The following is a 12,635-nucleotide window of genomic DNA, read 5'->3' as shown; positions in this document are numbered from 1 at the left end:
CTTTGAAAAGTGCCATGCAAATAAAACTCATTGCACAACCAAAATCTGTGTTAGGAAAGCTATTAATTTGAGTGGTGCCCTTTGAGCAAGAGAGAGAGAGACAGATTAAACACTACACTTGTACACTGCATAATCACTGCAATCCACACTCTGGAAAATATCTAAGGATTGAATGCGAGTGTAGAAACGTTAACGTTTAATTCTTCATCGGATCTTAAACTTTAGACCAATGAGCAACCATGAATTTCACACCAAGACAAGACAAAGAACAGTGAGGTTGAGAAGGGATGAACTCACAGCAATTCTCTTATTGTTACTGAAGAAAGTATAGAATCAATGGCGAGAAAAATGCTGATAATAACAAATAACACTAACAGTCTGTGGGTGACAGTGGCTCGATCGTCCATAGATTCTCATTTGACACTCGCTTTGTATCGACTTCACTGTGAGACCTCTCCCTCACTCTCCGTCTCTATTTCATTTCGTGCCTCTCTTCGCTCCCTTTGTGTTGGCTTTGGCATACAGCAGATACTTCCCTGATGTAACAACTGGTCATCTCACAGCATTATTCATCACAACACAGACACCAGGGTATATATACTGGCTTTGTGTGTGTACAAGAAAGAGAGAGGGGGAACAAGGGTAAAAATATGAGAGAAATTGTCTGATAACAGTATGTAATGTGGAAGGCGGGAAAAAAAAAAATATAGATAGAGACAGAAATCCACAGGGGCCTGGAGCAATGGAGTTAGTCCACTTTTCCTGCAAGTACACCGCACTAATCTCCGCACCCCCACCCCCTAAATGTTCCCCCTCCACCGGATGGCATTGAGAGCACAGTTGAGAGCTATTCCCCCAAGAATAGGTAAATCTTTTTTTCCCTCACGGCACTAAATGGCACCTAAATGTCAGACTTCTGTTCAAGTCCAAGTTCACCTTTATTGTCCTGCTTCATTTGCATTCTGAGGAGAGTTGGCAATAGCCGGAGTAAAAGAGATATGGACCACTGAAGAGAAAGGGTCCATTCGGATAGTTCCACTGCTCTATTATAGCCATCAGTTCCCCACAATCTCATAAAACACACCCCTGACTGGTTGCTCACTTGCAAAACATGCAGCCTAATTCGCTGCACTTACAGCAGCGCTTTTATTTGGGCAGTTAGCTTGGAATGGCTCGGCACTGAAAGGCTCTGGTTTGTAAGCCCGATATCTGGGCGGCAGATGGGCAATAGGCAGAAATGGGAAGAGCCCTTCAGCAAGCGATGGAGCAAATGTGGAGGCAGAGCGAGTGCCAGAGTGAGATGTAATTTACACTTCCTGAAAAAATGTCCCCATCGAGGCTTTTCAGGTGCTTACGGGAGCCAAATTAGTTGCGGGAAGCCATCAATACTTTATACCTTGTCTCACCTTTGGATCATTTCCCAGAGCTGTCTCTTTCTACATCGTCTGATGCTCCCTTTTTTTCATTCCCTCTGTTCCCATGTCTTCCTCAAACCTCTGCCCTTCTCTCATTCTCCCCTCTCTTTTCTTTATTCTCTCACATTTTCTCCTTCACTCCAGCTTTCGCACCACTTCTTCCTCTTCCCTGTGATTAGGCTCCAACGTGCTTTCTGAAGGAGTCCATGTCTTGTGGCAGCTCTGTTTAAATACTTAAACACAGGGTGAGCTGATCTGGTGGAATTAAAGGAAGAGTTGAGAGTAAGGGACCCCAAAGAAGCGACCTTTCTTACCCAATTAAGTCCAAGCTGTGTTTGCGCTAAAAAACAAGTGAAGAAAACGTTTGTAGTGAAAAAGTATTGGAATGCTGCACCATGAAGGAAAACAGCTCTTTTTTGTCTACAGTATTTTATTCTTATCTTGGCGTACTGCTCAGAAAATCTTCAGCCACTACTACGTTGGCAGAGACTGCTCCCGAGGGGAGCGTAGGAGTCGTGATTGTTGAATCAATGTAATTACAACAGGGAGTTGTAATGATTAAAATGTGAAATTGTCATCAAGTGAAAATTATAACATAAAAAAACGTAATAGTTTGTAGTTAGGAAACATGAATATATGCCTTTGAGGTACCAGCGATGAGGATTTAGTGATAACAAAACGACAGGTTCATGGAAGTTCCAGTTTTGTTTTTTTTTATGGTTTTTTTTGTTTGTTGCTGAGCTCAATGTTCACTTCTGAGTACAAACATGAAAATTGGTACATTGGTAAAGTTTGGGACCTGGAACATATTCGGAAGTTGAGCTATGACAAAAACGCCTTTTGGCAGCTGCAGCAGCCATCTTACTTTTATATCTTTGCCAATGAGATTGCCAAGTCTCCGGGTCCTGACAAATTCAACAGCTTTTCTTTGTTCCATGCTGTCAGTGGCATTGACACTTTCTCCTTATTGGCACCCAAGGGGGGAAAAAAGATTGCATGGCATATTTGAGATAACAATGACATGGCAACAGATGCCTTATCTTTAATATGAGAAAGACTAGCCTCAGATTTTGAGATACTGTGGTTTTCTTCTCCCAAAATAACTGATACCAACATTATGCACTACATTGTGTTGTATTGTAGTGTGTTGTTTATTGTAGTATTGGAATCCCTTACAACCTAAACAGAAGGGTAGACAGGATCTATTGTATCAGAAGATATAAGGATACAACTTCCTTAAGTCATGATGGAAAGTAAAATGGTAACAATGGACACCACAATGCGTCGTCATAAAATGTTCAAGGTGTATTAAGTTTCTTGCTTTTATGAAAAAAGAGAGAATGATTTTTTCATCTAGACTATCAGATAGTTTAAGCATGGTTCACCTTTCAATAGGATAATGATGAGAAAAATGTGCAGGATATGCCCTTATAACCCGTCATCATCACGTCTCAATCAAAAAGAGGTCAGCTAGAGAAAACCAGCCCTGGATTTGGCCACTGCTCAATTTCACGAGTGATTTCTTTAATCATGGTACTACAGTTGAGGATGTCTACCTTCTTAGTGCAACACAGTTCTTGAACTTGAACTTATTTTATGCCCCGGCAAGATGATGAAAACTCAGCCAGTTCAAGGACATGTTACACTAACTTGCATTGTCTTTGAAGCTGAAGAGTTATTCATCTGTCACAGCCTCAAAGCCATGAGAGAAGAACAAAAACATTTTCAACTAACATTTTGATTGGTTAACTCTCTGGTAAGTTCAGTTCAATTCCAATCACTCCAATTTAAGGATTCTTGTTTGAATTTTAAACAAAAGTTCTGAGTAACAGGAGCAGATTGAAATGAAAATGATACAATGTGTTATAGTTTCACAAAATCTCGATTCAGTGAGAGCAGCTTGAGGGAAGTGAGCTCTGCAAACAGACTGTCTTGAGATTGCGAAATCAAGCAGGGGAAATAAACACCTGCCACACAATTACAACCGCAGAGCAAACCCTTTCAGAATCATAACTCATCAAACTGTATAAGGAGCAGCGAGTCAGAGTGACTTTGACTTGGAACCAACTCTTCATATTGACTTGGGTTTATTGTTGAAGAGTTTGCACAGCAACATTCTCTGGTGAGTGGTGAACATGTACTCTTTGGGGGGGGGGGGGGGGGGGGGGGGCAGCATTTCTAGCAAACAATACAATGTAGTCTATAAAAACCTGTGTATAAGTTACAATAATTAGCTACTTTTCTTAATGAATTCAGTGGTTTTCAAATAAAGCTTACCCACTTAATTTTTCAGACATTTTGGGCAATTTTTTGTAAAAAGAAACAACACTACTCATATATTCAGAGGACAAAATCATCAAAAAGATTGGTAGTGCTTTGTCTATTGGGGCATCAAAATGTACACAACCTGTTCCTCAGAGGAACGCAAAAAAATGCCACACATTATGTTAAGTCATAACATGCAATCACATACGTTACATTATGACTTTAAATATTAAACACACTTTACCATGGTTTTCTAACACTATTATGTGTCTCTAGCCTGTCTACAACCACCTCAGCCACCTAAGCCCTTCCAGGGGGGCGTGGTCAGAGACAGCTCATTTGCATTTAAAGCTACAGACACAGAAACAGCCTGTTCTGAGCAGGGCTGAAATAGAGGGGTTTATAGACATGATAAAATACAGGATCAGAGTGGATTGTTAGCAAGGAACTTTACAGACATCTTTTGGGCAGCTCTGAAACTTATTTAAACTGGTTGAAAAGGATGATAATATGTGACCTTTAATGATATTAAATCTTAACCTAAGCATGTTGCTGTGTTGTCGTGGTGAATGACAAAAAATGTGAAATTATTAAAAACTCACCCTCTTGGCCTTGACTCAAGCAGAGTTTTACACTGTAGCCTTTGGCTGGAGCTCAGATCTTAAGGAGTTTATCCCACAGATTACGTGAGGCATCAATAAACCATTGCTACACTGCAAAACATGAAATTTGGCTCCAATTAAGCTACTCCTTCCAAATTTCAAAGGTAATGCTTAATATCCTTGATCTTTGTTCTCTTGCTCAGAGGTTTCCTAGCAGCCCTTACAAAGAATCTGAAGGTGGCAGCTTTTGCCCTTAATTAGTTAAGAAAAAAACATGGAGTGTTTGCCTACCCTGAGGGCCTCAATGTAATCTGCCTTCATTATAATATTGGTTACAATAATAATTTAACATAATGCTGCCTTTAAAAAAAAAAAAAAACATAGATTGCCAAGGCTGTGCTCTAATGAGGAGCTGTAATACGTTCTGATCTCATCACAGGGGTTAACAGTGGATTATACAGAGAGCTTAGAACTCTGCTTTTAAAACAGTTGAAGCAGCCACACTGTTAGGGCAGAGAATAACACCATCTCCTAAATTAACTCAGGGTTATCTGACTTTTTAATGTGGAATCACTTCAAAGGCAAAGTGAGGACATTTGCAATAAGAAAAATGTAAAGTGCGGGTGAGTCACTGCTAATGTGTTTAAAAGGCTGCTTTCAAAGGTCACTGAGGTCAAACACATGTCACAGAAAAATAAAGTATGAAGCAGAGCAATGTGTGCGCGTGCATATACACACCTCGCGTGCCGTTAAAGAAGAGGGTCTGCCGGCGGGGATTCTGGATGACCACGATTGATCCATCGTAGTTCTGCAGGCGGCAGGAGATCTGGGCCGTACCGCCCTCCAAGACTGTCACATTCTCGGCCTGCACCGCCTGACAACGAGCTGTGGAAGAGAAAGATGGACGTAAATTTAGTAACACGGAGGGGAAGTTGAGAGGGACAAATGGGAGGAACAGATGCCAAGAGAAAGGGATGTTCAATTTGCTCCTCACTTGAGATAGAACCTTTCAAAATAAGGTACTTAAAGCATCCTTCATTTACTCACTATTCATCATGGGCTTGCGACGATGGAGAAACGCAGAAGGGAGGGAAACAGAGGAGGAGACAGGGTGAAAGAGATAAAGAGTTTGAAAGAGAGAGAAAAGACAGTGAAGGACTCAACAAGTAAAAGAGGGTGCTTATGAACAATGTGTCCTTATGATTATAATAAGGATGATTATAATTACCACCATTCATCTTTTTTATGTGCACAAACCCGCGCACATACAAACAGCACTGTAGCCTCCAGCGAGTCTAACAGAATGCTCCAACACACACATTTGAATACATAATGCCTTATTAAATCTCTAAGTGGCTGTCGGTCTTGAGTTTAGGCACACAAACACACACAGAAAAGGACTCAGATACACACAACTGTGGCAAATTATTGGGAAGACACTCCCGGAAAGGCATTTTTTGGATTTCGGCCCTGCCACCGCCTAAAGGTGTTATAGTAGTGTACGCTGCAGTGTTATTAGCTTATTCACATACTGTTCACAAACTTTTACAAGTTCTTCAAAACTGCAGGAATAAAACTAATACAAATCCCCAAAATACATCTAAAAGGTTGATTTGCAAGGCCTGTCTCTCTGGATGAGTGTAAAGAAACCTTTTAAATCAAATATTCTGCAGGTCTGAGAGACTGAGGGTTGGAGCTACAGCAAAAAAAAAGTTGGGACGACCTTTGTTTTGCCGTGTGAGTGGGGCATGGGTAGAAAGCAAAAATGTGAGGATCAAAGTGGACAAGAAGTGGGAAGAGGAAAGAGGAGAGTGGATATGTCTGTGATCGGCTCAATGGAAAAGGCTGGGTGGAGTAGAGAGCAGAGAGAGCGTGGTGGAAGCTTCGGCTGCACTGAACATGTTTTTAAAGCCATTTCTCATCCAGGTGCAAGCTAAACCAATTGATTACACTCCATTATCCCGATGTAATGCTTCTTATTACAGGTATTTGGAAAGTGCTGGGAGGGATCGCAGTCCAGCTTCGGCTCTTATGAATGAATATTTCCATACATTCACACAGACACCTGTGTTAACATTCAGAGTGCATATATATATGCTCAGAAACATGCCAGCCTGCAGAGCGACCTGCACACTCACATAAACTTTTGCACAATATCTTTCAAACAAACTTCCCCGGCCTCTAAAACCAATCTTTTTTTTCCAGACAAGGGTTCTGAGAAGCAGCAGGGAGCCTCTTTGAAGCTGCTGACATCCAGAGAGTCAGTAATGAGAAGGTTGATTATGATCTGATTGGAGCGCCCTCCGTGTTTGTGGGTCAGACTGTTGACACGGCTCGGGGTGAGTCACACCTCCCGCTGCGCACAATGGACACCGAGCTGCATCGCTTGAATCCAAATGATTGTAGCGCAATTAGCCATAAGGCTTCAGCCAGGAGTGGAACGTGATTGCCTTGAAGAGAGCACTAGCTTGCCAGGCTTCCAAAACTAGTATTTACCAATTTGCATCCCCATTTGCATCCCCTCTCTCCTTGGCCAAGAGTTGGCCGTGGGGAGGATTTAGAGAAAGAGTGCCATCAATATTGAAGCATGATGATGAAGCAGGCAATAAGGTGTTCCGATAAAGACGACAGGGCCATATATATTTCACTGCAGGGTCTGGCTGTGTTTCTGTAAAACACCTTCAGAAGGCAGGAAATGTTGTGAGACAAACAGATGGCGGCTGCAGGAGCAGGAGTTGCTGACTTGACTGCTTTAGGCCTTAACAAATGTCTGTTTCTGCAACTGAGCATGTCCCAAATCTTTTTGCGCATGTGAGCGTGAGCACAAAAGGTAAGCGTGTGCTCTGGGTGTGAATAAGCAAGGGCTGGCATATTGTAATAAAGCTACTTTGACATCATCTGATCCCGCCAACTCCATCCAAATTTAATTCTCCCCCTGATTTTAATCTCTTTTAATGAAATAGTCAAAGCCTACATATTCATCACATCAGGGGAAAAAAAGAGACGCAGTAGATATTGAACCGAGGACAGAAAGAAACCAAAGGGGGATAAAGACAAAAGGGGCTCTAATACTCGGTGGAACAGAAAAAAATCTTGACAATTACCACTAATTGTAGTCATTATTGCACCCATTCTCTGCATCAATATTGTGATTCATATCGGGGGCCATCAGGGCCTGCCACCGCCATCCCAATTATTTTTCTAATGGCTGTGATTACTCATCACCGTGGCAACCGGGCTAGGCCGCCATTGTTTTAAAAAGTGTTAATTCTAATAGGGCTGCCGTGCATCCTGTTCAGCGTCAGTGAGTAATAAGTGACCCGACAGAGAAAGAATGGCTTGGAGTCAGAGAGTCAAGACAAAGCAACACGGTCAAAAGTTTGCTTCTGGGATGAGGCCAGAAAAAGTAATTAGCTGTCCATTTATATCCCCTCTCCTCCTGACAGCTGTCATCCCTTCAAAGGAAATTAGCCGCAGCAAAGCGAAGAAAAGCGACCAAGAAAAACAAAAATTGTTAACCGCTGCTGCAAGTGAGATGGCTGGCATCCGCTGTCGCCTGCTGAGAGATGCCACCCGAAAAACACCTGCTGGCTGCTGGTGGATGATCAATCCAGGCATAAAGAACAGAGGGATGAAGAGATGGTTGGGGGGGGGGGGGGGGGGGGGGGTGAGAGCTCTATCCGGGAAATGATAGCAGGGAGTTAGGAAGCAATGGTTTGGGTATAATAATGCAGCTGGCAGGGGCTGGACGAAATATACGAGAGATGACGCATATTCTACCTCTCCCGTTCATAACGCAGCTGGGTGCAGCACTTTGAGTTTGACTGTTGGTTTTATAGGCTTCACATCAAGGCCGCGAGCCTGTGCATGTGATCAAGAGTAAAGTACAGATCAGAGAGTGAATGAGAAGGACGTGAAGGGAATCAACATGTGTGGCACTGGTATTAATCTGCCCCGTATTCAAATCAGCACCCGTAATAAAACTCCCCGAAAGAGTCGAATCATATTAGGAGGGAAATGCTGAGAGGAATCCATACCATGGCTGGTGCACTGACGGGTGAATAAAACAGGAAGGGGGGAAGGGGGGGGGGGCAAAAACAATTACTTCTCTCTCCAGCCAAGCGGGGGCAGTATTTCATAGCAGTGAATTGGTGCTTCTCATCATTTCAAATGCCTCTGTCACAGCCCCCCTGGCAAAAAAAAGAGAGCCTTTATTTACTAGGCAATAGAGATCGAAGAAGGGCCATCATTTCAGAATACATAAACAAATAAATAAATAAATAAGAGGCGTGCAAATTCATAAGACAAGCCTGTTCAGGGGCCTGTACTAATGGTCCCCACAATGGGGTTGAGTTATAAGATGAGGGAGGCAGAGCATAGGGGGACAGAGACAGAGAGAGAGAGAGAGATGTGGATGAAGGGAGGAGGTGTAAAAGGGGGGGGGGGGGGGGGGGGGGGGGGTTGGGAGGGAGCCAGGTGGACTTGCTGGCTCACCCTCGGTCACGGTAAATTCTAGAAATGGCCTCACTGGTGCAGGGTTAGGGGGCTGAATTAGAGCCTTGCTGAAGTCTAACTCTCTCTCTCCATGTCTCTCAGAGTGACGGAGGAGGGGGAAAAAAACACAAACCAAAAAAAAAAAAAAAAGACAAGCCACAGAAGAGATGAGCTGTCTCCGCTTGCCCCAAACATGCCCCCCATGTATCCTTGAAGCAGTGCAGTCACTGTCTCCTATTCATTATCTCTCATTATCTTTCAATTGGAAGCGGGCCAAGAGCTTGTGTTTTCTTTGCATGCCGGCCATGGACTTACAAGCGAATCGATGCAGGCGGATACAATGCACGACCCCCTTATGTTATTACTGCTTTAATTAAAACAATAACAGGAGCTCATAGTTTCCACTCTTATGGGGTCGTTCACTGGCAACTTCTCAATCTCTTCCCATCTGGATGTACATTTTCCCCATCATCCCCCGAGTCGGCGAGGCGAGCCGGCTCTTTCACAGCATGTATGCAAATGATGTTGGAGATGTTTATGTGTTGGGGTGTGTTTGTGTGTGTTGCTCCAGGTTAATCACAGAGTTTTTGCACCGCACTGACTCTATGAAAAAGCTGACTTTGAGGTTCTTCTCCTCCATAACTCCCTCTGCAGACCCACAACAACCCCCCCCCCCCCTTCCTTTTTTTTCTTCCCTGTCTAAAATTATCACTCCATCTCCTTCGGGGAGCCAGAACTCTGCCAATCAAATCCAATGCAAAGAAAACAGAAAAGAAAAGAAAAGATGATGCTCCCTCTATAAATAATACATAATCCTTTTACAAATCTCGCTCTCATCTCTCTCATTACCTTGGTTCTATCGCTTTTTCTCCTGTCCTCTTTTCTCTCTCTCTCCTCCACTCCTCCTTTTTTATTCATTTTTCTGTGACCAACCCAACCCCCCCTCACTTCCACTTAGTCCACATCTCATAAATCTCCCTTCCTCCTGCCTTCGTGTCTAATCTCATTCTCACCATCTCCCTCTTTCTCCTGTTATTCAAACCTGCAGTCCCTCCATCCCTCTCCTCCCTACTTTCTGCCTGATCAAATCCTTGAATCTCTTTTGCTCCCTATCTCCTTCCTCCTTCCCCTCTTCCTTATCTTTTACTGCATCGTTCATCACTCATCTTCTCCATCAGCGCTGTCCTAAAGATCCCCTCTTCTCTCTCTCTCTCTCTCCTGGGCCTCAGGAGAATGGTTTGCGACTCTTTCTTCCTCTCTCCTGTTATCTGCCGTCTCCTCCATCCTGTCCTTTCTTCCTTCTCTTTCTTCATATTACCCCCCACCCCTCGCAATAGTTTTCTTCCAAGCTGCAATAGGCTTTCACTCCCCTTGCAATCTCTCTTTCTCTTTTTCTGAGACTCAGTGGGAATCTTCTCCTGCCTCTCTGCTCCTTTCTGCTCTCCTTTCGCTAAATGTGATTTGTTCTGCAGCTCAAGTCTGCAGCATAATCGCGCTGTTTTTGTAGTGAGTGAGCCGAAAGAGCGGAAGAGAAGAAGCAAAGGGGGGAGATGGAGAAAAAAAGAAAAGAGGAGTGATTGGGACATGGGGACAAAACAAATGAGTGGAGCAGGAGACTCGATATCTCAGTTTTTCTTTGGCACTCTTTCATCTTCTTGTCCAACTTTTGCTCCATTTAATTGCAAGTCCCATGCAGCTCAGCCCCCTCTTCACGTTTTATCCCTCTCTTTCTCCCTTTCTTACTCCTTAATCTCTCCACTTCTTTGGCATAGCTTCAGACTGTCTCTCTCCATCACCCACTGGTGTAGTGTGAGCGCTGCAGTGGTAATCAGCAAAATCAGCACAAAATCTCCCTCCATTCTTGACCTCTCATTAGAAACATTTACTTTCTTTCATTTATATATTTCAAATCCTGACTTTTTCTCCCCAGCCTCCATCCTTGGCATTGAAATTCATTCTCTTCTTCTCTCTATGCCTACCTTTATTTTCCTCCTCTCCTCTCCTCTCCTTTTGTCTGACCTTCGTATCTTTATGCCTCCCCATCCCTGTGGTGTATTTCAATCACCTCATCGTCCTCACTTCTTCTTCATCGTCCTCGCGCTCCTGCTGTATTGCATCTCCCTGATCCCACTCTTCTTGTCCACTCATCTTATCACTCTTTCTGCTTCCCCATTCCTCTTCTTACCCTTCACAAACTTTCATCTACCTCTATCTTTTCCCCTGTCACCCCTCTTTTCTGACTCTTACAGCTGGTTAGCTGTATCTACTGTGCTGCAGTTTATGACTCGGGTCTGTCACGGGCCCAACAACCCTGCGACAACGGCTGCCGCGCGCACACCCGACAGCGGCTTAAAGGAAATTTACAGGGCTATTACAGCGACCGTTATCACACTGGAGATTCACCACAGCCAAAAGCACTGGCTTTAACACCCCTTCAAAATCCACCACATGGCTGCCTTCCCTTTGCTGTGTAGCCGTGTTGTGTGTGAGTGTGTGTCTAACACTGTTTATATGGGAGAGAGGAAATGCAAAAAAAAAAAAAAAAAGCTTGAAATGGTGCTAAATGTGTACAAGAGAGTGTATTTGTGTACAAATTCAAGGCCCGAAACAAAACTGCCCTACTGGCATGGATTACATAACGACGCTGGCTGCCAAGACACAAACTCATTCTTCCTCTGCATCCCTCACTCCCTCATTGTCCACCCCTCCTACCCAGAATCCCCCTCAACTCACCAACAAACACAATGTCCTTCTGTTGATCTAATGTGCAAAAAAAGAAAGCAGTCAAATTAGAGAGAGAAGGTACTGTGCACAGCGGCACACTTGTTTACCAGTGAGCATAGGAAAAGAACATCTCTGTGTCGTAAACCCATTATATGATAATGACTACAGGTATACATTGCTAGCAATTCTGTCACTGATCCCACTCCACCTCATGTTCTTCTTCTCCTCGCCACCTAGGCATCGTGTTCTTCAATCAGTCTTATGATGCTTGGCTTCACATCTCGACCTCATGCAGCTCTTTTTGAGGCCTTGTCTCTTGATTTAACTCTGTACCCCTCCCCTGCATCTCTTTCTGTCTTGAAAACACACACACACACACACACACACACACACACACACACACACAGGCTGCGTTGTTCTCAGTCTCTGTCTTGCTGTTTCTCTTTTCTGTCTCAGCTGCTTCTTCCCTTTTCCACCTCACATACAGTACACGTTTCTATCTGGCCAGGTCCTTATTTCTTTCCAATGTCAGTCTGTCTCTGTATATATTGGTGTCTTGCTCTGCACTTTTTTCCCCCACTACTTCTCGTTGTATTCTTCAACCTTCTCCATTTTGCTTGCTGTATCTCTCCGACTCTGGGGTCCAACTTTCTTTTATTAGGTTCTTCAGAGGAAAGCTCAGAAAAAAAAAGGCTTCAGACACTCTTATATCTGTCTTTCTTTCTCTGTTTTCATTCGTGACCAAGTCTTTTGGTCCATCCGTCTATTCCCTGCTCCTTTCACCTCCCGGGCATATGCTTCTGTCTTGATATATTCTCTCTAGTATTAATCTTAATTACTTATTCTGACTTAATTACCACCAGTTTGAATTGTCCATCTACAGCTCTTGTTTCATGATTTTACTGCAAGCTCTCCCTTCAATGGCCATGCACTGAATCGTATTCTGTATAAATTACCATTGTTGTTAAAACTGTGTTCTTTTCAAATATAGCAGAGACATCATGTGACAACATTTGGAGCTAAATCTGCAGGAAGTCTAAATTAAAAAGCATAAAAACATCAGGCTGAAACTGAATTGTCACATTAGTGCTTACATGTAAACAGGCTTGTTTCTTTGACATTGACACCCGAGTTT

General features: G+C 43.4%; 1 protein-coding gene across 5 annotated transcripts in view; it reads right to left on the bottom strand.

The window, feature by feature from the left end:
- cadm4 (cell adhesion molecule 4) overlaps positions 1 to 12,635 on the bottom strand; it is a 163,955-nt gene that overhangs the window by 29,927 nt on the left and 121,393 nt on the right. For all 5 annotated transcript variants that reach the window (XM_061050212.1, XM_061050213.1, XM_061050216.1 and 2 more), the window contains exon 2: positions 5,021 to 5,167. In XM_061050212.1, the coding sequence (XP_060906195.1) occupies positions 5,021 to 5,167 (147 nt within the window). The remainder of the gene's footprint in view (positions 1 to 5,020; positions 5,168 to 12,635) is intronic.

This window comes from Labrus mixtus, chromosome 11, assembly GCF_963584025.1.
Source record: "Labrus mixtus chromosome 11, fLabMix1.1, whole genome shotgun sequence".
NCBI lineage: Eukaryota > Metazoa > Chordata > Actinopteri > Labriformes > Labridae > Labrus > Labrus mixtus.
The sequence above is the reverse complement of the archived record's forward strand: the minus strand, read 5'-3'. Positions and strand labels throughout refer to the sequence as shown.